This window comes from Lithobates pipiens, unplaced genomic scaffold, assembly GCF_037356315.1.
Source record: "Lithobates pipiens isolate NorthernLeopardFrog02 unplaced genomic scaffold, aLitPip1_a1.2 Scaffold_19, whole genome shotgun sequence".
Taxonomy (NCBI): domain Eukaryota; kingdom Metazoa; phylum Chordata; class Amphibia; order Anura; family Ranidae; genus Lithobates; species Lithobates pipiens.
Genome location: NW_027507764.1, coordinates 137,486,355 through 137,506,314, shown reverse-complemented (window position 1 = coordinate 137,506,314; position 19,960 = coordinate 137,486,355). Strand labels below are relative to the sequence as shown.

At 40.5% G+C, this 19,960-nt stretch overlaps 1 protein-coding gene across 2 annotated transcripts in view; it reads left to right on the top strand.

The window, feature by feature from the left end:
- OSBPL3 (oxysterol binding protein like 3) overlaps positions 1–19,960 on the top strand; it is a gene marked incomplete in the record, with an annotated part of 261,328 nt that overhangs the window by 206,255 nt on the left and 35,113 nt on the right. For both annotated transcript variants that reach the window (XM_077491306.1, XM_077491305.1), the window contains 4 exon segments: positions 6,145–6,279; positions 15,094–15,181; positions 17,008–17,252; positions 18,389–18,526. In XM_077491306.1, the coding sequence (XP_077347432.1) occupies positions 6,145–6,279; positions 15,094–15,181; positions 17,008–17,252; positions 18,389–18,526 (606 nt within the window).

Below are 19,960 nucleotides of genomic sequence, written 5' to 3'. Positions count from 1 at the left end.
TTTATTGTTTAAATTATTTTTATTAATTTTTATTCATTTTAAATAGTTTACACATGGTACAGCACAATGAAAAGCAAGACAACATTCATGAATGAAAGAGCATTTAAAACTCATACACCACACCACACAACAGAAAAAAACTATAACAAACATTAAAAAAGGGGTGTATCCTAGGATTTAAATATCATAGCGACCATAATTATTCCCTAGAGAGGAGACAACAGCAGAGGTTGGGCCTCCTCATATCTGAATGTAAATAATCTGACTGATCTTCACCAAGATAGGTCTAGTGGCTACCAGGCCCCTTTACCTAATCCTCATCTCCTTGAATTCTCACTCCCCACCCTCTTTCTTCTCCCCCCTCCATCATCTCCCATCCAACCCTTACTTCATATGTTGTGACACAAACCAAAAAACAATCCAATTGTGATATTTAGGGAGAAGAAAAGGAAATTACTCTTATCCTTTTCCTTTATTCCTTCCCTTTCTTTCCTCATTCCCGTCTCTTTCCACATAATACACATCTACCCTGCACCTTTTTCCCTCCTGCATAATCGCCCATTTAGGCCCGTAATGAGCACTCTATATTAAGACCCCTTTAACACTGAGGCATTTTTCAGGCACTAAAGGACTAAAAATAGCACTTGTAAAGCATCTGAAAACACCTCCCCTGCCACCCCAATGTGAAAATGTGAAAGTTTGAGTGCTTTCATACTGGGGCACTGCGCTGGCCGGACGTTAAAAAAAAAAAAAAGTCCTTGAAGCAGCATATTTGGGGTGGTGGGGGAGTGGTGTATACTCGTGAAATTAATTGGCACCGCTGCCAAAGCGCCTGCAAATCGATTAGACAGCGGCGCTACATGGGCGCATTTAACCCTTTCTTTTGCCGCCGGCAGGGGTTAAAAACGCCCCGCTAGCGGCCAAATCGCGCCGCTAAAACAGTGGTAAACACAGCTAAAACTTGAGGCGCTTTAGCACTGACGCTGCCTGTGACTCAGTGTGAAAAGGATCTTAGTGAATTTATAACCACTATTCCATATTGCTGTGAATATATATCTTGTGTATCCTTAAAAAAAAAAAGTGTTCTCCCACCCATTTACCCCACACAGCAAAGGAGATCATTTGGTGGGGAGGGTTGTAGCTCAGAATTTTGAGGGGGAGGCAGGCAAGCTCTCTAAATCACACAAGTACCAAAAAAAAACCTAAGCCGGCCTTTTCTTATCCTCTATCCAAGGGTAGGCAACCTCAGCCCTCCAGCTGTGGTGAAACTACAAATCCCATTATGTCTCTGCTTCTAGGAGTCATGCCTGTGATTGTCAGGATCTTGCAATGTCTCATGGGACTTGTAGTTTTAAAATTGGAGGGCTGAGGTTGCCTTCCCCCATCCCTTTTCCATACTATGGGGATTCCTCCACCACTCTCTCTCCCTCTCTCCCCTCCTCCAATTAATTTTCATTACCTACATATTTTATATAAACCAAAGACTGTGTAAACTCAAACCAACTTCTCTAGGTTGCATAAAATGTTGTATTAGAGTAATTTTGTAAATGTATCAACTCTTCATTTAATCTGGTTCTATCTACTTCTTTATTCCATTCCAATATAGTGGGTATTTTCTTTGGTTTCTATTATTTCAGGAATAGTACCTTCGCTTTGTTCAACAAAAATGCAATAATAGACATTTTATATATTTTCCTTGACTCACTAGTTTTATGAAATAAACATTGCCAGGGGTCTCACCCAATTTCTCTGTATTAAGTTAAAAAACCTTGTGTGTGCAGCTCCCCTAGCCCCCTTATACTTACCTGAGCCCCATCTCGTTCCAGCGATGTGCATGAGAGCAATGTCTCTTTTGACTCTCTCCCTTCTCATAGTCTCATAAACAGCAGTAGGAGCCATTGGGTCCCACTGCTGTCATTTACAGCCGGTGAAGAGGGTCCGGGGGCGGGGCCAAGCCACGCTCTGTGTGGGGCAAGCCGGCACGACTGCCCCCATAGCATGCAACTTGCTATGGTGGACACTCGAAGAGGGGTGGGGGAGGCAGAAACACTGGTGGGGGATATAAGAAGAGGAGGGTCAGGGCTGCTCTGTGAAAAACCATTGCACAGAGTAGGTAGGTATAACCTCTTTGTTATTAAAAAAAATAAAAATAAAGGTTTACAATCACTTTAACTAAATTAGATACATGTTTGTGTTTGCAACATTTGGTTCTGTATGCAAGGCTTCTTGGTCAGTAGGTAACCGGCAATACTATATTTATCAGAAATACTCCTATAGCCACATACCGTATTTATAAGGAAACAATGCACGTTTAGTCCTTTGTTTCAATGTCTTATTACATTACTTGGCATAAGCTTTTAAGAAAATTAGTGTAGGCTTATCTTTGTTATGTAACTGTGGTCCAAGTAGAGAACATACGTTATGAAAGGTCTCTCTAGTCACCAATCAAAATCAACCCATCCTTGAAAATGACAGATGCTATTGATGACTGTGACTGTCAACAAGTCTACACTTGTAGCAGAGTTTCGTCTTTCATTTATCTGCTTTTTTTTAACAGCTCTGCATATAATTAGCTCTTATCCGTTGATAATTTAAAAAAAAAATCTTGCTTCCACTTGAAGTAATTCTCACTGTAAATTAAGTACTTGGAAGGCTCTTCTGCTTCAAACCCCCTGTGGAAGTAGCAGATAAGGGCTTGCTGTGTAATGTGTGCAGATCTAGAGGCATCACAGCTTGTCACATCCATTCAGTCTTGGCTGGGAAATCAGCTCCCACCTGGGAGATGTGGGCAGAAGATTACCATTATCTGAAAATGACCTTCACTCATACAGAATTCACAAGACAGTATAAAATTGTATATGTGACTCTCTGTAATCGTGCCAGAAGGCCACATGCCTCTCGGGTACCTAGGGGACTTGGTGACAGACAATAGTTTTTGACATGAGAAAATAGAAGTGGATGTTACATTTGAAATAATCTTAAACTACATACAAAAAAACAAACTGCTTTGTTCATTGGGAAACCACTGTTCACTACCATGCAGGCAATCCAGGACATCCTGGTGTTTTTTTTAAGGGCTTGATGAACTGAAGACTGATTACAAAAGTAGTAAGGGTCCAGTGATTCATTTCTTTAGGTCATACTGCAATACCAGATTTCACCAGCGGTTCTTTACTTACAGATAATCTGTCCATAGGAAACCCAGGGTCTGCTGGTGGGGTGGGGGTAGATTAGAACAAGGAATATCCAGTTTCGCTGCAGCTCCCCTTTAGCAATCTGCTATAGTTAGAAAATACAAGGCCTGACCTAGGATGCCAATATGCTGCAAAACTATGGATATTATAGTGTTGCTGTTTGTGGTAGAAATCTTTCTTCTGGCTGCCCAGCGGTTTCTGTGCCAGGTTGTTAAACAGTGCTATTTACTATATTATTTTAAATGTTTATCTGTGTGCAAAGGAATATATATAAAAGCTGAATATATTTTAAGTGCAGATGATGTTATGGAATGAAGTGTATTACTACAAGCAGTAGTTTGCCTGTTGAAAAATCACATTGAAGACCTTGTCATCTCCTACGTAGCCTGCCGCCAGATTTGTTACAGGAAAAATGTTAGTAGCTGCAAATATAAATATAGATATTTGTTATATACAGTGTGTGTGTGTGTGTCTGTGTGATATATATATATTATTTACTACATACATAAAATGTGTCTGTGTGTAGTAGTAGTCGGGGTGCAAAAAAATAAAATAACTCTTTATAATTTGTGTTTCTCCACATAAAGCACCTGCTTTTTATTTTGTGACATTCAGCTGTGACAAAGTATTTAGTATTTGCATGGATGCAAGAATGTTGACCTACATATGTTTCTTATATCCTTTGGCAGAATAGCCTTAACATGATTTTACGTTTCATGTTCCCCCTGATGGATTTGCTGCATTGCAGAATAAACAAATAATGGACTAGAAATGGTAAACTCATTAGGTGGGCTCCGGAGAGTGGAGGGTGGCTGGACATGCAGGCACAGACTCCAAGTGCCTAAACACGAACGATCTTCTGTGCAGAGGGGAGTTCAGAGTGAGCTCACACGTATCGATTATTAGGGGTTTAAAAAGATTGTAAACCCATATTTTTTTTTAAATACACTTCTTATAATTATCAGCTCTGCGCAATGATTTTGCACAGAGCAGCCCCAATCCTCCTCTTCTTGAGTCCCCTGCCAGCACTCCTGCTTCGTCCCCCCTGCCGAGTGCCCACTCACAAGGTTTTTTAACTTAATGCAGAGAATCCATTAAAGTAAAAAACCTTTGGCCTTTAGAGCCACTTTAAGAAATACAATAACCAAAGGCAAAGGTGCTAAATTATTTTCATGATCTAAACAGGATTTTTCAGTAAAACGGTTGTGTACAAGAAAACTAAGGAAAAAGTAAAATAAATGTAAAAAGTTAGCTCTCAAAAAAGGAGGCGATAACTGTTAAACTTGGTGTCTTTGTACACCCAGTAGTAAAGCTCTGGCACTCGTCTTTTATATATTGAAGTGTAAAAGTTAAAGAGGAAGTAAACCCTGATGAGTTTACTTCCTCTTTCATTCCCTGCAAAGGTAAAGCATAATGGACTACTATGCATGACATAGTAGTCCATTATGTGTCACTTACCTGACACAGGAGCCAGCGAAGTCACCACTGTCCCCTGTAGTCCGGAGCGTCCATCTTCTTGGTGGGTCTCGCTGCTCCGCCACTGTCATTAGGCGAAGCCGCGAAGACGTCACTCCTGCGCATGCGCACGGGAGCCGCCACTCGCGGCATATAACCGTTGACAGCGTCGTGCTCAGTGCGCCTGTGCGCTGCTGTAGACAGTGGTGCCTGTCTTTCGGAAAATATCTCCTAAACCGTGTAGGTTTAGGAGATATTTCTTGGACCTACAGGTAAGCCTTAATCTAGGCTTACCTGTAGGTCAAAGTGTGTTGTAAGGGTTTACAACCACTTTAACACCTAATTAGCAATTTTTTTGTTATAAATCCAAATGTTTTAAATATAAAAGCTGAGACAAGCATACTATAAAATGTTCTGTTTGTGTAAAGACTAGCCGAAAAAACAGCTAAAAAGTTCTTAAACACAATTTGTAACATTTTGTGTGTGCTGGAAAAAATGGGATGCAGTCACACAGAACTTAAAGCGACACTAAAGTTTTTTGTTTGTTTTTTTAAAATACCAAACATATCATACTTATCTCCACTGTGCATCTTGTTTTGCACAGAGTGGCCCTGAACCTCGTCTTCTGGGGTCCCTTGGCAGCTCTCTCGGATCCTCCCGCATTAGATAACACCCTTGGAGAAGTGCTCTCCCGGGGTGTTGCCTTTCAGGTGCGCTTCAGAGTCCAGCATTTGGCGTCCATAGATGCCAAATGCAGGGCTCTGCCCCGCCCCCCAGTGGCTGCCTCATTGGATTTGATTGACAGCAGCGGGAGCCAATGGCTGCGCTGCTATCAATCTATCCAATCAATAGCTGAGAAGCCCCTAGCAGAGAGATGACAAATTGGAGGGTTCGGGTAAGTAAAACGGAGGGGGGGCTGGGGGCCTGTCTCTGAGCCGATGAGGAGGAAGAGAGCAGAAAGAGACGCTACTCTCATGCACAGCGCTGGAACGAGATTGGGCTTAGGTAAGTGTGGGAGGTAACTTGCACCCTGAAGGTTTTTTTATTGTGTTTTTTTTTTTTGTTTCTTTTTTTTACCTTTTAAAGCAGAGAAGGTAAAAAAAACCTTCAGCCTTTAGAACAAATTTAACTGTGCCAATCAGATGGTCTTTCCATCACTGCATTCTCTGAGAAGACTCAGCAGGCAGTACCAAAAACATTAGCTAATCAGCTAATGTCTGTGTACAACTATAGTTCTGGATTTGTATATGAAAATATGAAGACACATTACAGCATGTGAAAAAAAAAAAAAAAAAAAAAAAAATATATATATATATATAGAAAGATTTGTAATTATTTTAGCCAGTTAGTCTGTTAGGTTATATCGACAAGCAGGTGAAAGCTCAATCTCAGCTTCCTACATGGCCATTGGATATTCAGTAGTGTGATCATGCAATGGAAGATTTGTTAATCATAAAGTCAAAATCATGATCTGTTCTTATCATCCCGTTATTAGGAGGACACGTGTGAAGAGAGCAAGCCTCTAGTTCATCAGATGTCCAATGAGAGCCGTCTGTCTATCACAGATTCCCTTACAGAGTTCTACGACGCTCAGGAAGTTCTGCTGTCATCTAGCTCATCTGAAAATGAGGTCAGTGCCTATTTCATTGTACAGTGCTATCTTTTCTCTTGCAGCTCTCCTTAATTAAATATCGTAGACTACAAGGTTCTAATTAAAGAAATAATAGCACTCCAGTATAGAAAAATCCATTTGGTTTATGCATTTTTTCAAAAGAAGTACAATTTTTTTTTTTTTCTTCAGCTATTGTAATTACAGAAAACCTTTCTATATCCACAAAGCTTCTAGTGCTAGTATCTGGTTTATAAACTGATGGACTTGGAGAAATACAGGCAGCATGTAGGGCAGTGAGGGAGAGACTGCTGAATAGCTCTTCGTGTTTTCCAGCCATCCAGTATGACCTAGGTGGGCAGGTTACAGGTTCCTGTGTGTTAAAGCATAACTTCAAAATATTCTGCAGTGAATTCTGTAAACTAGGTAAGCTGTGTCAAGTTGATTTACAAGCAATATATCACACAGAACTGTCAGGTAGTGTGTGAGTCAGCGCTCACTGGCAGCTATAAGGTGGACCATAAGGGATCAATAACAGGGGTGGGGAACAACAAGATATACCCAAAATGAATTAATAAGAATGAGTCCATACACTTCATAGTAGTAAGGAATATCAAGGAGAAGTCCACAGGTGGCTGGGGATTGCACACACAGTCATGGGCAGCTCCTCAGCAGGAAATTGGAGTTCCCTCAGACACCAACAAAAACAGCAGAAAGAGGGCTACTGGGGCAGTGTGATGTCTTGCAAGCTGCACACAAGGTGGATGTGAATCACCAATCGGGCCTGAAGAAGGAGGCAGCGCCTCGAAAACGTGTTGCGGCCCGTCCCCATCCTGATTTTGTCTCTGGCTGGCTCTGTGAGAGAGGGTGTGAGAGCTGAAGACACTGCTGGTTATATACCTCCATACGGCTGGTCTGAGCTAATCCCCCATAGAGGTCTTCTCATCCCTTGAGATGGCTGGCTGCTTGATTGGTGATCCACATCCACCCTGTGTGCAGCTTGCAAGATACTTTTATGTAAGTGTGTCTGAATAAAATGTTACTTGTTTTTACTATCACACTGACCCAGGCGCCCTCTTTCTGCTGTTTTTGTTTGTGTCAAGTTGATTGTTAGCACCGGTTCACACTGCTGCGGCTTCAGTCAGGTGACCTTGAAACCGACATCTCTACGCGACCTCATCGCGGCTTGCATACGACTTCTTTAACAGGAGTTAAAGAATAAATCAATCAACCAACAATTATGTAGTACAAAAGCTCACCTGATTATAATCTGAATATATTGATTACAATACGAACCTATGATATAATATGAATGTTTTTTTTTTTTTACACCGTTTTGGTAAACCTTTTTAGTTCAGATTATGGCTGGTAGGGAGGGCTAGACTATGGGGAGACCTTTAAGGATTCATTTTGAGACTTTACAACAAACCAGCAGAATGTGGACAGATATGTGACCAATATCTCCAGTTAGTGGAGTCTCCCAATCATGTCTCATTTTGCCAGTAGGTGACAGTCTATGGGGCACTGCTTGACAGCTCCTATCAGTGTTTTTAGAAAAAACTCCATTGGGCAGTTAGTATAGGTGTTTTGATAGTGGTGGGTCTTGCAAAGCCAAGCTACTGCTAACAAAGCAAACAGAATATTGGCATGCATTAAAAAGGGGATCAACTCCAGAGATAAAAGGATAATTCTCCCGCTCTACAAGACTCTGGTCCGGCCTCACCTGGAGTATGCTGTCCAGTTCTGGGCACCAGTCCTCAGGAAGGATGTACTGGAAATGGAGTGAATGTACAAAGAAGGGCAATAAAGCTAATAAAGGGTCTGGAGGATATTAGTTATGAGGAAAGGTTGCGAGCACTGAACTTATTCTCTCTGGAAAAGAGACGCTTGAGAGGGGATATTATTTTAATATACAAATACCAAACTGGTGACCCTACAATGGGGATAAAACTTTTTCAGAGATGGGAGTTTAACAATACTCGTGGCCACTCATTAAAATGAATAAAAAAGAGGTTTAACCTTAAACTACGTAGAGGGTTCTTTACTGTAAGAACGGCAAGGATGTGGAATTCCCTTCCACAGACGGTGGTCTCAGTGGGGGGCATTGATAATTTCAAGAAACTATTAGATAAGCACCTGAACGACCGCAACATTTAGGGATATACAATGCAATACTGACATATAATCACACACATAGGTTGGACTTGATGTACGTGTGTCTTTTTTCAACCTCACCTACTATGTAACCTTAGATTTTTGTATTATTTCAAATAGCATTTTGAAATAAGTTAAGTGTACAACATAGCTACTGACTCCATGCAGACATAATTTACTTTTTTAAATCAAAACATTTCAAGACAGATCCTAATAAGGTTTTTTTAAGGGTACTGTAGTTTTGCTTCTTGTAGTTTCTCATTAACAAAGGCCCACAAATGCTGACTTTTTTTTACACATCAGCCTGCATGCTAAAATGAGTGCTGCTTGTGTACATTGTGTAAGGGTAGTGAATAGTGGTGTGATATGTTGTTACAATGCATGCATCACTCTGTTTTTTTTATTCTTATTTTTTTGAAATGATCATTCAAGTTTTGGTGTTGTGGTGTGTTGTGGTGCAGAGCTCTGGATACAGACATGTTGCATGTTTATGCAGTGTACTGCAGTTTAATGCAGCATTATGGTGTGGACAGGGAACATAGAAAATCATTTATGTGGAATGTGCTCCTGCGTTGATCTATGCAGAACATAGCTCAATGGACAAGGTGTGAACAGAAGTAGTTTTGGACAGAGTGGAGAGGGAAGAGAACACCTGTCAGGTTGTTATTGCTGCTTGCGCCCCTGTTTAGGAGATTCCCCTTCCCGATTTATCATGTTTACCAGTGAAAGTACAAAAAAATCTCAAATTTTTAGTTGACACCATAACATGAATAGGTATATAAAGTGTAGCGCTGAAATAGCTGAAGCAATGGCCTAGCTAGACGAATGCTAGGGCCACCATATATGCAAAAAGTGAATGGTGGCAAGTACTGACAACCAGTTTTGGGATACGATGATATCAGAAATATAAAAGATACAATAAAAAAGGGACTAGTGCAATAACATTAACATCACGCATGATGTTAATGTTATTACACTAGTGACTTTTTTATTGTATTTTTTATATATCTGATATCATCTTATCAGACTGGTAGTCTGTACTTGCCACCATTCACTTTTTGCATATAAGGTGGCCCTAGCATTCGTCTAGCTAGGCCATTGCTTCAGCCATTGCTTCAGCTATTTCAGCGCTACACTTTATATACCTATCCACTTTTTAAACAAACTTATCCAGTTGTTGTGTTGTGAGTTTTTCTATTTATTTTAATTTTTAGGCAGAGCAGTGTTCCCTTGACTTTCTATTCTGACCATAACACGAATAGAGGGGAATCTTTCAATGGGGACACTAGTTTTGGTGACAACCAGGGATTCCCTCGCTTTGGAGGGATTTCCTCTCACTTCTTGTTTTTAGCTATGGAACAGGAAGTGAAGGTAAATCTCCCCAGTAGGGCACACATGGCAAAAAAAAAAAAACTTGACAGATGTTATAACCCTCCCTTACTCTACCCAAAATGAAAAAAAAAAGTTTCGCCTTGAGTTCTACTTTTAGGTAGGTGTTGACTTCTGGTGTTTAAATTGTGTTTTTTGTAACAGGACAGATTATGTACTCTCTGGAATAGAGAAAAAAAAGTAAGAATACTGGGTCAGCAATTAATGTGTCTGGGGTCGCAATTGGGACGGAATATTAGGTCACAGTGAAAAATGTCATTTGAATTGTCTTTCTGGACAGAGTAGTCAAATCTGATCAGAGAAAATACTACAATAAAGAATAATTTGACCATTTTTGCTTAATACAATGCCAGTAACCTCTATTATATTGATATGTGAACTCTGCTTATTAAAATCTCATACTTGTATAGTTGCAAACAGGTTGTTGTCCGTATAAACTATACTATGAGCACAGAAAACTTAGTCCATGCTGGCTTCCCTTTCCTGTCATTTTGTTATTGTCTGGGTTAGCTCTGTTGTTATGGCAACATGTTATTATGGGGATGTTTACATATGTGATATGAATAATTATTATATTGCTCAACCATACTTTTATATTTAGCCTAACGTGACGAAATATTTTGGTCATTAGTATTCTTCTTTTGAATGCGTACATGAACTGCATCATTTCCAGCAAACCTTGCCATTCCCAATATTAGGAATTTCAGGGCTCTGTTTACTAGAAGGCACTTTTGAGCTCTTGCCTAGGGTGTCAGATCACCCAGTTTTTAGTTTTTTTTTATATATTTTGTTCTCCTTTTCTAGCTGACTTGAAAAATGTAATAAGGGGGTAAGGGTGGATTTGATTTAAATCAAGTTGATTTCAATCACGATTTCAATCACGATTTCAATCACGATTTAAATCACTCGTAAAAAGGCTTGATTTAAATCAACTTTATTTAAATCATAATTTTTAAAGAGCACCTCCTCTGACCCCCTGTTAACTCACCGATCGTCCCATTCACTTTAATGGAATGGCTGGTGATGTGGCAGTGACATAACAAGGTGAGGGACATGGCGGCAGCAGGTTAGTAGATGCCCACTAACAGGCGCTGCAATGGTGGATCTGAAATGACAGGTGGCCTTTAAATGCAAGGACTTATTCTTGCTGGTAGTTAGAATCTTTTACCTACCTGGCGGTATGTTTATTTCAGATTTTAGGTGCTGAATGTGGTACAATTATTTTGCATTGAAAATTTGGTGTTTTATATTGTAGTCCTGTAATTCTTAGGAATAACTCTCTTAAATCTGTCCAAACCAGAGTCTAGCAGACATCCCGGGTATGATAAAGTTTGCAAAATGAAATCATAAATTATAATATAATAAATAATTATACCAAATAATAGTATAATAATAATAAAAATTATTCAATAATGCAATCAAATCAAAAACACAGAAATTTGCTCAGTTGCAGAATTGTCACTGTCATTACTTTTCAGTATTTGATGACGGATCTCCCCCCAAATCGCTATCGCTCAATTCTGTGAGTGATTCCAATTTATTATCGCTGTTTTCTAGTTGGTCTGAAACCATTTTGGATGTAAAGTGACAGTTTTGGTTGCTATGGACAATCTCCAGTTTCCAGGCATAAAGAACAGTTTTTATAATATAAAACTGCATGCAGAGCACTGGACAGACCACTAGGGACAAAGGGGATGTGAAATAATTACATACAGTAATATAATCTGTAAGATTACATTATACTGTATGTAATGTGTGTGTTTTACTTTTTGAATTTGGCGCCGTTCTTCGTCCCCGTGCGTCGCAACGCTCACAGGAATGGAGCCCGGCGATGTGATGAATCGTGCCGAGGATGAGCCACTCACAGTGCGCGGAGACATCGCTGGATCTAGGGGACAAGGTAAGTAAACTCATCCTGGATCCAGCGATACGGTCCCGAGTCTTGCTCGGGGTTACCGCTAATGGTACTGAATTTTCACCACGAGCCAGACTCGGGAATACTGCCAGGGGGGTTAATATTTGTAAACAAAATGAAGGTTTTCTATTTAGAATAATAAGCTGTCAGGTTAGTAAAACAGCAATATGAGAACCGATCCAATCATACAGTTTGTAGTGTACATAGATTTGCAAAACAATGGGATAAAGGAATATTCCTGAACTTTGTTTTATCTCATGGTTATTGTGCCATTGTGTGAATCAATGCAGTGCATGTTATCTCAGCTTGCAGAGCTTGGATTCCTTGAATGAGTTTCCCAAAAATGTAAATTTTGCAGAATATACAGCCTCATGCTACATGACTAAGCTCCATTTTGCTGCTGAATAAACTAAATTATTAATGTATACTAAATAGAAAACTATCTTTAGATAGATTTTTACTCCAACAGCATTTTACTAAAATACATTTGATAAAAAAAATCTATTTAAATCAAAACAATCTGATTTAAATCAAAATAATCCATTTTTTTTATAAAACAATCCTTGGTTTATATCCACCCTGGAGGGGGTGCAGAGGCAGAGTTGTGAGGAGTGGCATTACTCTCTATAGTTTTGGAAACATTAAATCATCATGCATTCTTGTTTTTTCTAAAAATATGTAATTGGAGAGCTTCATTGTTCATGTGTGCCTAGGACAGCAACAGCATGATGTTTAAAGTGGATTTCTGGGCTTTACCTAAGCACTCTTAATGTACCCCCTCCTAATACTTATACTTACCAACTTATGTAAGAAAGATGCATATACAGTATGTACCTATTTTCCAGCCACTCTGGTCCAGTCACTTGATCCCGCTCCCCTGTGTCAGTCAGTGCTGCTGCAGAGGAGAGGATGAAGCACTGATAATGGATGGGGCATTGAAACCTATGGGTGACTCCAATATCCAAGTGCTCTCGGGGAGATCATGTGACCTGACCAAAGCAGCCTGAAAATAGGTAAGTATATGCGTCTTTCTTACACATGCTAGTAAGTATAAGTGTTAGGAGGGGGAGGGAACAGTTTTAAGAGTAGTTAGGTGAAGCCTGAAACTCCACTTTAAGTTTAGCCCTATATGTATCATTTGTTAAATGGGATGTTATTAATCTTGATGCATAAAGGAAACCCAATACTTTATCTTCCACTATTCTTGTACATGCTAACACATTTATTTGAATACTATGAAATTGAATATACATTTACAGTAGTTTAAAAACTGCATCTGAACTCAACATCAAAAAAGTAATATTGCAGCTTACCAGTCTATAGATTTAATGGATACATTAGTTTTCTTTTTCAGGCTTTTTTCCTGCAGTTTAATTTAGTTATCCTGCGGAAAAATACACTTCATCTCCCTTTCCTTCATGTGTATGCTTTTTTTCTCCATTATATCTATGGGACAGCCAAGGTTTTCACACAGGCTGGACTTCAAACATGTCTGCTTTTGTTCATCTCCATTACATGGTGGAGAGATTGAAGATTTTTGTTTTGCTTTCATCTCCGCACCCAAGAAGTGACTCTCCATTTCTGGCAAGATCAAAAGGTATTTTCTGTACTTGCTAAAATGTTCTTAGCCTGAAAAAAAACTGGTAAGCTGCAATACAGTATATTACATATTTGTTTTTGAGTTTAGATACGAGACCAGGTATTTAGATACCAGAACTGTTTGCCCTCTTCCATCACACCACCTGCTGCATTCTTTTAGTCGAGGTTCCTTTCTTTCATCCAAGGCCATGGAAGAGCCACTGATGAGTTACATTATCCCGGTACCCAGCTCCTTTATTGGCATTGATTCCTGGAGTGGGCTGCGTCACAGGCATTGTACACCAGATAACAAAATTTCTAATGCCCCGTACACACGACCAGACTTTTCAACATCAAAGTCTGACGGAATGATTCCGGCAGACTATTCGATCGTGTGTGGGCTGCAACGGACTTTTGATTTGCAAAAGTCTGACAGACTTTAGAAATGGAACATGCTTCAAATTTTTCCGCCAGAACTCTGCCGGACCCAGAAATCCGCTCTTGTATGTGCTAGTCTGACGGACTAAAACCGACGCTAGGGCAGCTATTAGCTACTGGCTATGAACTTCCTTATTCTAGTCCAGTCATACGTCATCACGTTCGAATCCGTCGGACTTTGGTGTGATTGTGTGTGGCCAAGTCCGTTCATTCGGAAAGTCCGTCAGAACTCTGTCAGAACTCTGTCAGAACTCTGTCAGAACTCTGTCAGAACTCTGTCAGAACTCTGTCAGAACTCTGTCAGAACTCTGTCAGAACTCTGTCAGAACTCTGTCAGAACTCTGTCAGAACTCTGTCAGAACTCTGTCAGAACTCTGTCAGAACTCTGTCAGAACTCTGTCAGAACTCCGTCGAAAGTCTGCCGGACTTAAGTCCTGTGTGTACGCGGCATAAGAGACTGGGAGGTTTTTTTTTTGTAGCAGAAGTGACACACAATGGGGGTTATTTACGAAAGGCAAATCCACTTTGCACTGCAAGTGCACTTGGAAGTAAAGTCGCTCTAAATATAAGGGGTAGATCTGAAATGAGTGGAAGCTCTGCTGATTTTATCATCCAATCATGTGCAAGCTAAAATGCTGTTTTTTTATTTTCCTTGCATGTCCCCCTCGGATCTACAGCAACTGCACTTCCAAGTGCACTTGCAGTGCAAAGTGGATTTTCCTTTAGTAAATAACCCCCTATGTCTTTCTGCTAATATGAAGAAAAAAAGCTTTAGCTCTTTTTTTTTTTACTAAATTTTCTTTATTCGATAACTAAAGTTCTTTTATATACATTTGAACTCTCTGAAGTGGCCATCTGCAGCTCAGTGCAGCCAAAATACAGCATGCTGGGTTTTATTCCAGTGCACTGCAACACAATGGGGTTGATTTACTAAAGGCAAATCCACTTTGCACTACAAAGTGCAGTCACTGTAGATCTGAGGGGAAGATCTGCCATGAGGGGAAGCTCTGCTGATTTTATAATCCAATCATGTACACGCAACAATGCTGTTTTTTATTTTCCCTGCATGTCCCCCTCAAATCTACAGCAACTGCACTTCCAAGTGCACTTGCAGTGCAAAGTGGATTTGCCTTTAGTAAATAACCCCCCATGTCCTGAAAACAGTAATTTCTTTGCTTGTGTTGTAAAATGCAGACAATGCATCTGGTCGAAATGAGCCTTAATTACGTTTTGCCTTAATTATAATTTGCCTTTTTGAAAGCGCCAGCTTCTTTCCTTATATTAACATTGGTCTCCACTTTTCTTAATATGCTTAATCTCTTGCACTGGTCAATAATATATGGATTTTGTTTGTTTTCCAGGTATCAGATGATGACTCGTATGTCAGCGATATAAGTGATAACATATCAGAGGATAATCTAAGCAATGACATTGAAAGACAATCTCTAGGTACAGTTTAGTGCCCTGTGAACACGAGGTTGTAGGGAAAAAAACATGTCATCTCTACTTCTCCTGTTCTCTTGTCGGTTGAAAGATTATGTGGTTACTTTGTGGTTGGAATTTACATAAATTAGAGATTCAATACTAAAACAATACAGTTATTTGTCACTCTGAAGTGGTAAAATACAAATAACTGATCACACAGGAAATATTGAATTAAAAAGTTGGTGTACTTTTGTTAGCCTCCATACCTTTTAAAGCTGTCCACTCACTTTACAACTAATTGTACAGTTTCTGTGTAGATTTACCAGCAGCTAGGAGTTGAAATTCGGCTTGATTGAATATCTTGTTTAGCTAGACCCTTGCAATGCATGGTTCTAATGGAGAGCAATAGAGATTCTGCAATCAAATGATATTGTATTGCAGCTTAACACTGGACACACAACTCACAATCTCGTTTTCAGGCAATTTTCTTATGTTAGAAATGTTGTTGAATTCTAACATGCAGTCAGCTTAAATATCGGGCAACAATGCCTGAACTACCTTAGGCAGGAAGGAGATACAGAGATATTGTCTTTATTTAAGAGCAGAGTGGCACAATGATGTATTTGTGTAATAGGTATGAGAAAATGTGTGTCGTAGAGAGATGAGACACAAGGTGGTGAAGCATTTACAGTTTGTCCAATGCATGAAGACCACTATGTAGGCTCTCGGTGGAGATAAGGGAGTGCCAAGCTATTTTGTTAGTCCAGATTACATTAATTGGTTACAAATGAAATGCATTTCAGGGGTTCCAAGGGCCCCCTTTATAAGGACTATAAAATACTGGAAAAACTGGAGTACAGATATACTTGGTGGCAATGATACAGGGAAATTAACTCTGTGTTGAATACAGATATAGCTGAAGACATGGATATAGCGAAATGAGCTGTGTGTGGAGGCAAGGATACATGGAAACAAGCTGTGTGTGCTAAATACAGATCTACTTGGAGGTATGGATATAAGTATGTGATTTGCGTTTGTGCTAGAGCACAGACACAAGGCTGGTTCAAGGATTTTTGACACCCTAGACAAAACCTAATTTTGCTGCCCCCATTGTCTCCACCCCTGACTCCCACTCCCTTTGCCCTGCCCATGTAATAGGAGGCAGCGCTATTCAGGAAGCATTCACTCTGCTTCCTCTAATGCTGGCTCCAGTGCTGTGCCTCTAATTACACTACCGGCCAGACAAAGCAGCTGCTTGAGACTGAGTTAGTTACATGCTGCAGCCTGCAGAGCATGCAGGCACGGAGGGAAATCAGCGGCCAGGCGCCCCTAGGCAGCAGTGCGCCATAGGCAGCTGCCTAGTGTGCCTAGTGGTAGCACTGGTCCTGCACAGATATTGGGTGCATGGATAAAATGGAAGTGAGGTGTGTGTGCTGGAGTACAGATATACCTGGAGCTATACATATAGGTATGGGAGCTGTGCGTTCTGGAGTATGGATACTACAGTGGTGTGAATAAATAGGAATTAGCTGTATGTGCTGAAGTACAAATATTACGGGGGTCATGGATACAGGAAAGTGAGCTTTGTGTGCTAGAGAGCTGATATTATTCCATGCATGAATGCAAAGAAGAGAGCCTTGTGTGCTGGAGTACAGATATTACTAGGAGGCATTTCTCACTGATCTCTCATCCCTCTCCTCTTCCTTTTCACGTCCTGTGTCCAGGAATAGCTGACTTCTGGAAATATACATTCTTTGGATATACAATATTTTATTTATTTAAAAACCTTTGAAAATGATTATACATTACAGAAATTGTTAGAACACATTCATTTGTTTCTTCTGTTGTAGATGGGGCTTCTGTAGTGGATGGATTTGTAAAGCATCGAACATGTCTTCCTGCGCCGTGCCCAAACACAAGTAATATCAGTCTGTGGAACATTCTTCGGAACAACATTGGAAAGGACTTGTCTAAAGTGTCTATGCCAGTACAACTGAATGAGCCCCTTAACACTCTACAGCGGCTGTGTGAGGAGCTGGAATATAGTGAATTGCTAGACAAAGCATCTCAGGCTCAGGATCCATTTGAAAGAATGGTACGTAAATGAAAATCTTATTAAAGGAATCATTTCTAAAAATGATGTATAAAGTAAAGGAGTAAAGCTTCCAATTGGATTCAGTGTTGTAGTGAGAGGAAGTGGAATGCCAACCAGAAGTTTTTTTTTTTCCTATCTTGTACAAAGTAGGGAAGGGATAGAACTTCGGTCAGGTTTCTCTTTTTGGGAAAAGTCTTGCTCTCTTTTCCCTGTTAATTGTGCCACCAGAGCAGGAAGTCGGGGATATAAGTGGGGAGGGGGGTGGGGTCCAAACAACTTCAGAGCATCTGCATCACCACAGATAGCACTGACATCGCGGGGTGCACCAGAAGGGCTGCAGCTACTACTTCTAGCCCCATCAGAACTTGGGCAGTAGCGGTTCAGAGCGAGTGAGGCTCTCTTTAGTACTGGTCATGTGGCACAGCCAAGGATTTCCCCAAAGTGAGCCTTCTCTGGTCTGCCTAGTTTAGTGGGTGGATTTAGTGTGATGGAGATAATTTGTACTGCGGGGAGTTGTATTGGAGACATGGGACAGTGTACTGGGGGAATTTTGGCGTGGGGAGGGGAGGTAATGTTTTTGTTGTACTCTTTCTACTGACCTGTCCGCTATGCATTATTGACCCTTGCACTCTGCATGTTACGCACCCCTCACTCCTGTTAGACTCTTGCTTGTGGCGCAGAAATTAAAGAATATCTTTGGGATGCCAAACCACCTAGTTCTTTCACTTTAGATGCCCAAGGCTAAACCTAACCCCCTCAGCAAAAAATAATTATCTGTGGAGCTGCAGCAAGTGAGGGGAAATATCTTCAGGAAAAACCTAATAGAGGTTTTGACTCTTCCCCACTTGGCTATGACATCTATAGCATGGTGAATGGTTAGATTATCTGATTAATTATTTCTGTCTGTGTCCCTATAGGTAATTTCTTCTCTGGTAGGTAATGTTGAAAGTAGAGAAAATCTAGATGCCCAGCAGCAGTAAACACTCTTTAATTTGACTGAGAGAAGATTGCAGCCTCCTTCAGATTTCTATTACTGCCTGTGTCCCAACTCTTTCCAGATTCTGTCCAAAACAAAAACATATTTTGTCTGGCGCAATGCTTTTAATTGAAAAATCTGATTTTGATTTTCTTAACAGGTTTATATTGCCACCTTTGCAGTATCTGCATATGCACCTAGTTTCTACAGGGCTGGTAGCAAGCCATTTAATCCTGTACTTGGAGAAACGTATGAATGTATAAGTGAAGAGAGAGGATTCAGGTTCATTGCTGAGCAGGTAATATACAAGTGCAGTTATTCTGCCAGATTGCTGCTTTTCTTTTGCTTGATAATTATAAGAAAACAAAAATATATATACAGTATCTCACAAAAGTCAGTACACCCCTTTGTAAATATTTTATTATATATTTCCATGTGACAACACTGAAGAAACTACACTTTGCTGCAATGTAAAGTAGTCAGTGTACAGCTTGTATAACAGTGTAAATTTGCAGTCCCCTCAACACACAGCCATTAATGTCTAAACCACTGGCAACAAAAGTGAGTTCAGCCCTAAGTGAAAATGTCCAAATTGGGCCCAAAGTGTCAGTATTTTGTGTGGCCTCCATTATGCTCCAGCACTGTCTTAACCCTCTTGGGCATGGAGTTAACCAGAGCTTCCCAGGTTGCCACTGGAGTCTTCTTCCACTCCTCCATGACAACATCGCAGAGCTGGGGGATGTTGGAGACCTTGCACTCCTTCACCTTCCTTTTGAGGATGCCCCACAGATGCTCAATAGGGTTTAGATCTGGAGACATGCTTAGCCATTCCATTACCCTTACCCTCAGCTTTTTTAGCAAGGCAGTGGTCACCTTGGACTTGTGTTTGGGGTCGTTATCATGTTGGAATACTGCCCTGCGGCCCAGTCTCTGAAGGGAGGGGATCATGCTCTGCTTCAGTATGTCATCTGGCATTCATGGTTCCCTCAAAGAACTGTAGCTCCCCAGTGTCGGGAGCAGCCCCAGACCATGACACTCCCACCACCATGCTTGACTGTAGGCACACTTGTCTTTGTACTCATCACCTGGTTGCCGCCCCACACTTGATACCATCTGAACCAAATAAGTTTATCTTGGTTTCATCGGACCACAGGACATGGTTCCAGTAATCCATGTTCTTAGTCTGCTTGTCTTCAGCAAAATGTTTGTGGGCTTTCTTGTGCATCATCTTTAGAAGAGGACTGGCAGGCTGACCCCCCCACCCCTTCAACCTCTGCAGCAATGATTCTCAGAGAGTTCTTTGCCATGAGGTGCCATGTTGAACTTCCAGGGACCAGTATGAGCGAGTGAGAGTGATAACACCAAATTGAACACACCTGCTCCCCATTCATACCTGAGACCTTGTAACACTAACAAGTCACATGACACCAGGCAGGGAAAATGGCTAATTGGGCCCAATTTGAACAGTTTACTTAGGGGTGTACTCACTTTTGTTGCCAGCGGTTTAGACATTAATGGCTGTGTGTTGAGTTATTTTGAGGGAACAGAAAATTTACACTGTTATACAAGCTGTACACTCACTACTTTACATTTTAGCAAAGTTAAATTTCTTCAGTATTATCAAATAAAAAGATATAATAAAATAGTTGAAAAATTTGAGGGGTGTACTCACTTTTGTGAGATAGTGTATATACTCACACACAGTATATAAGCACACACAGCTATTTTTTCA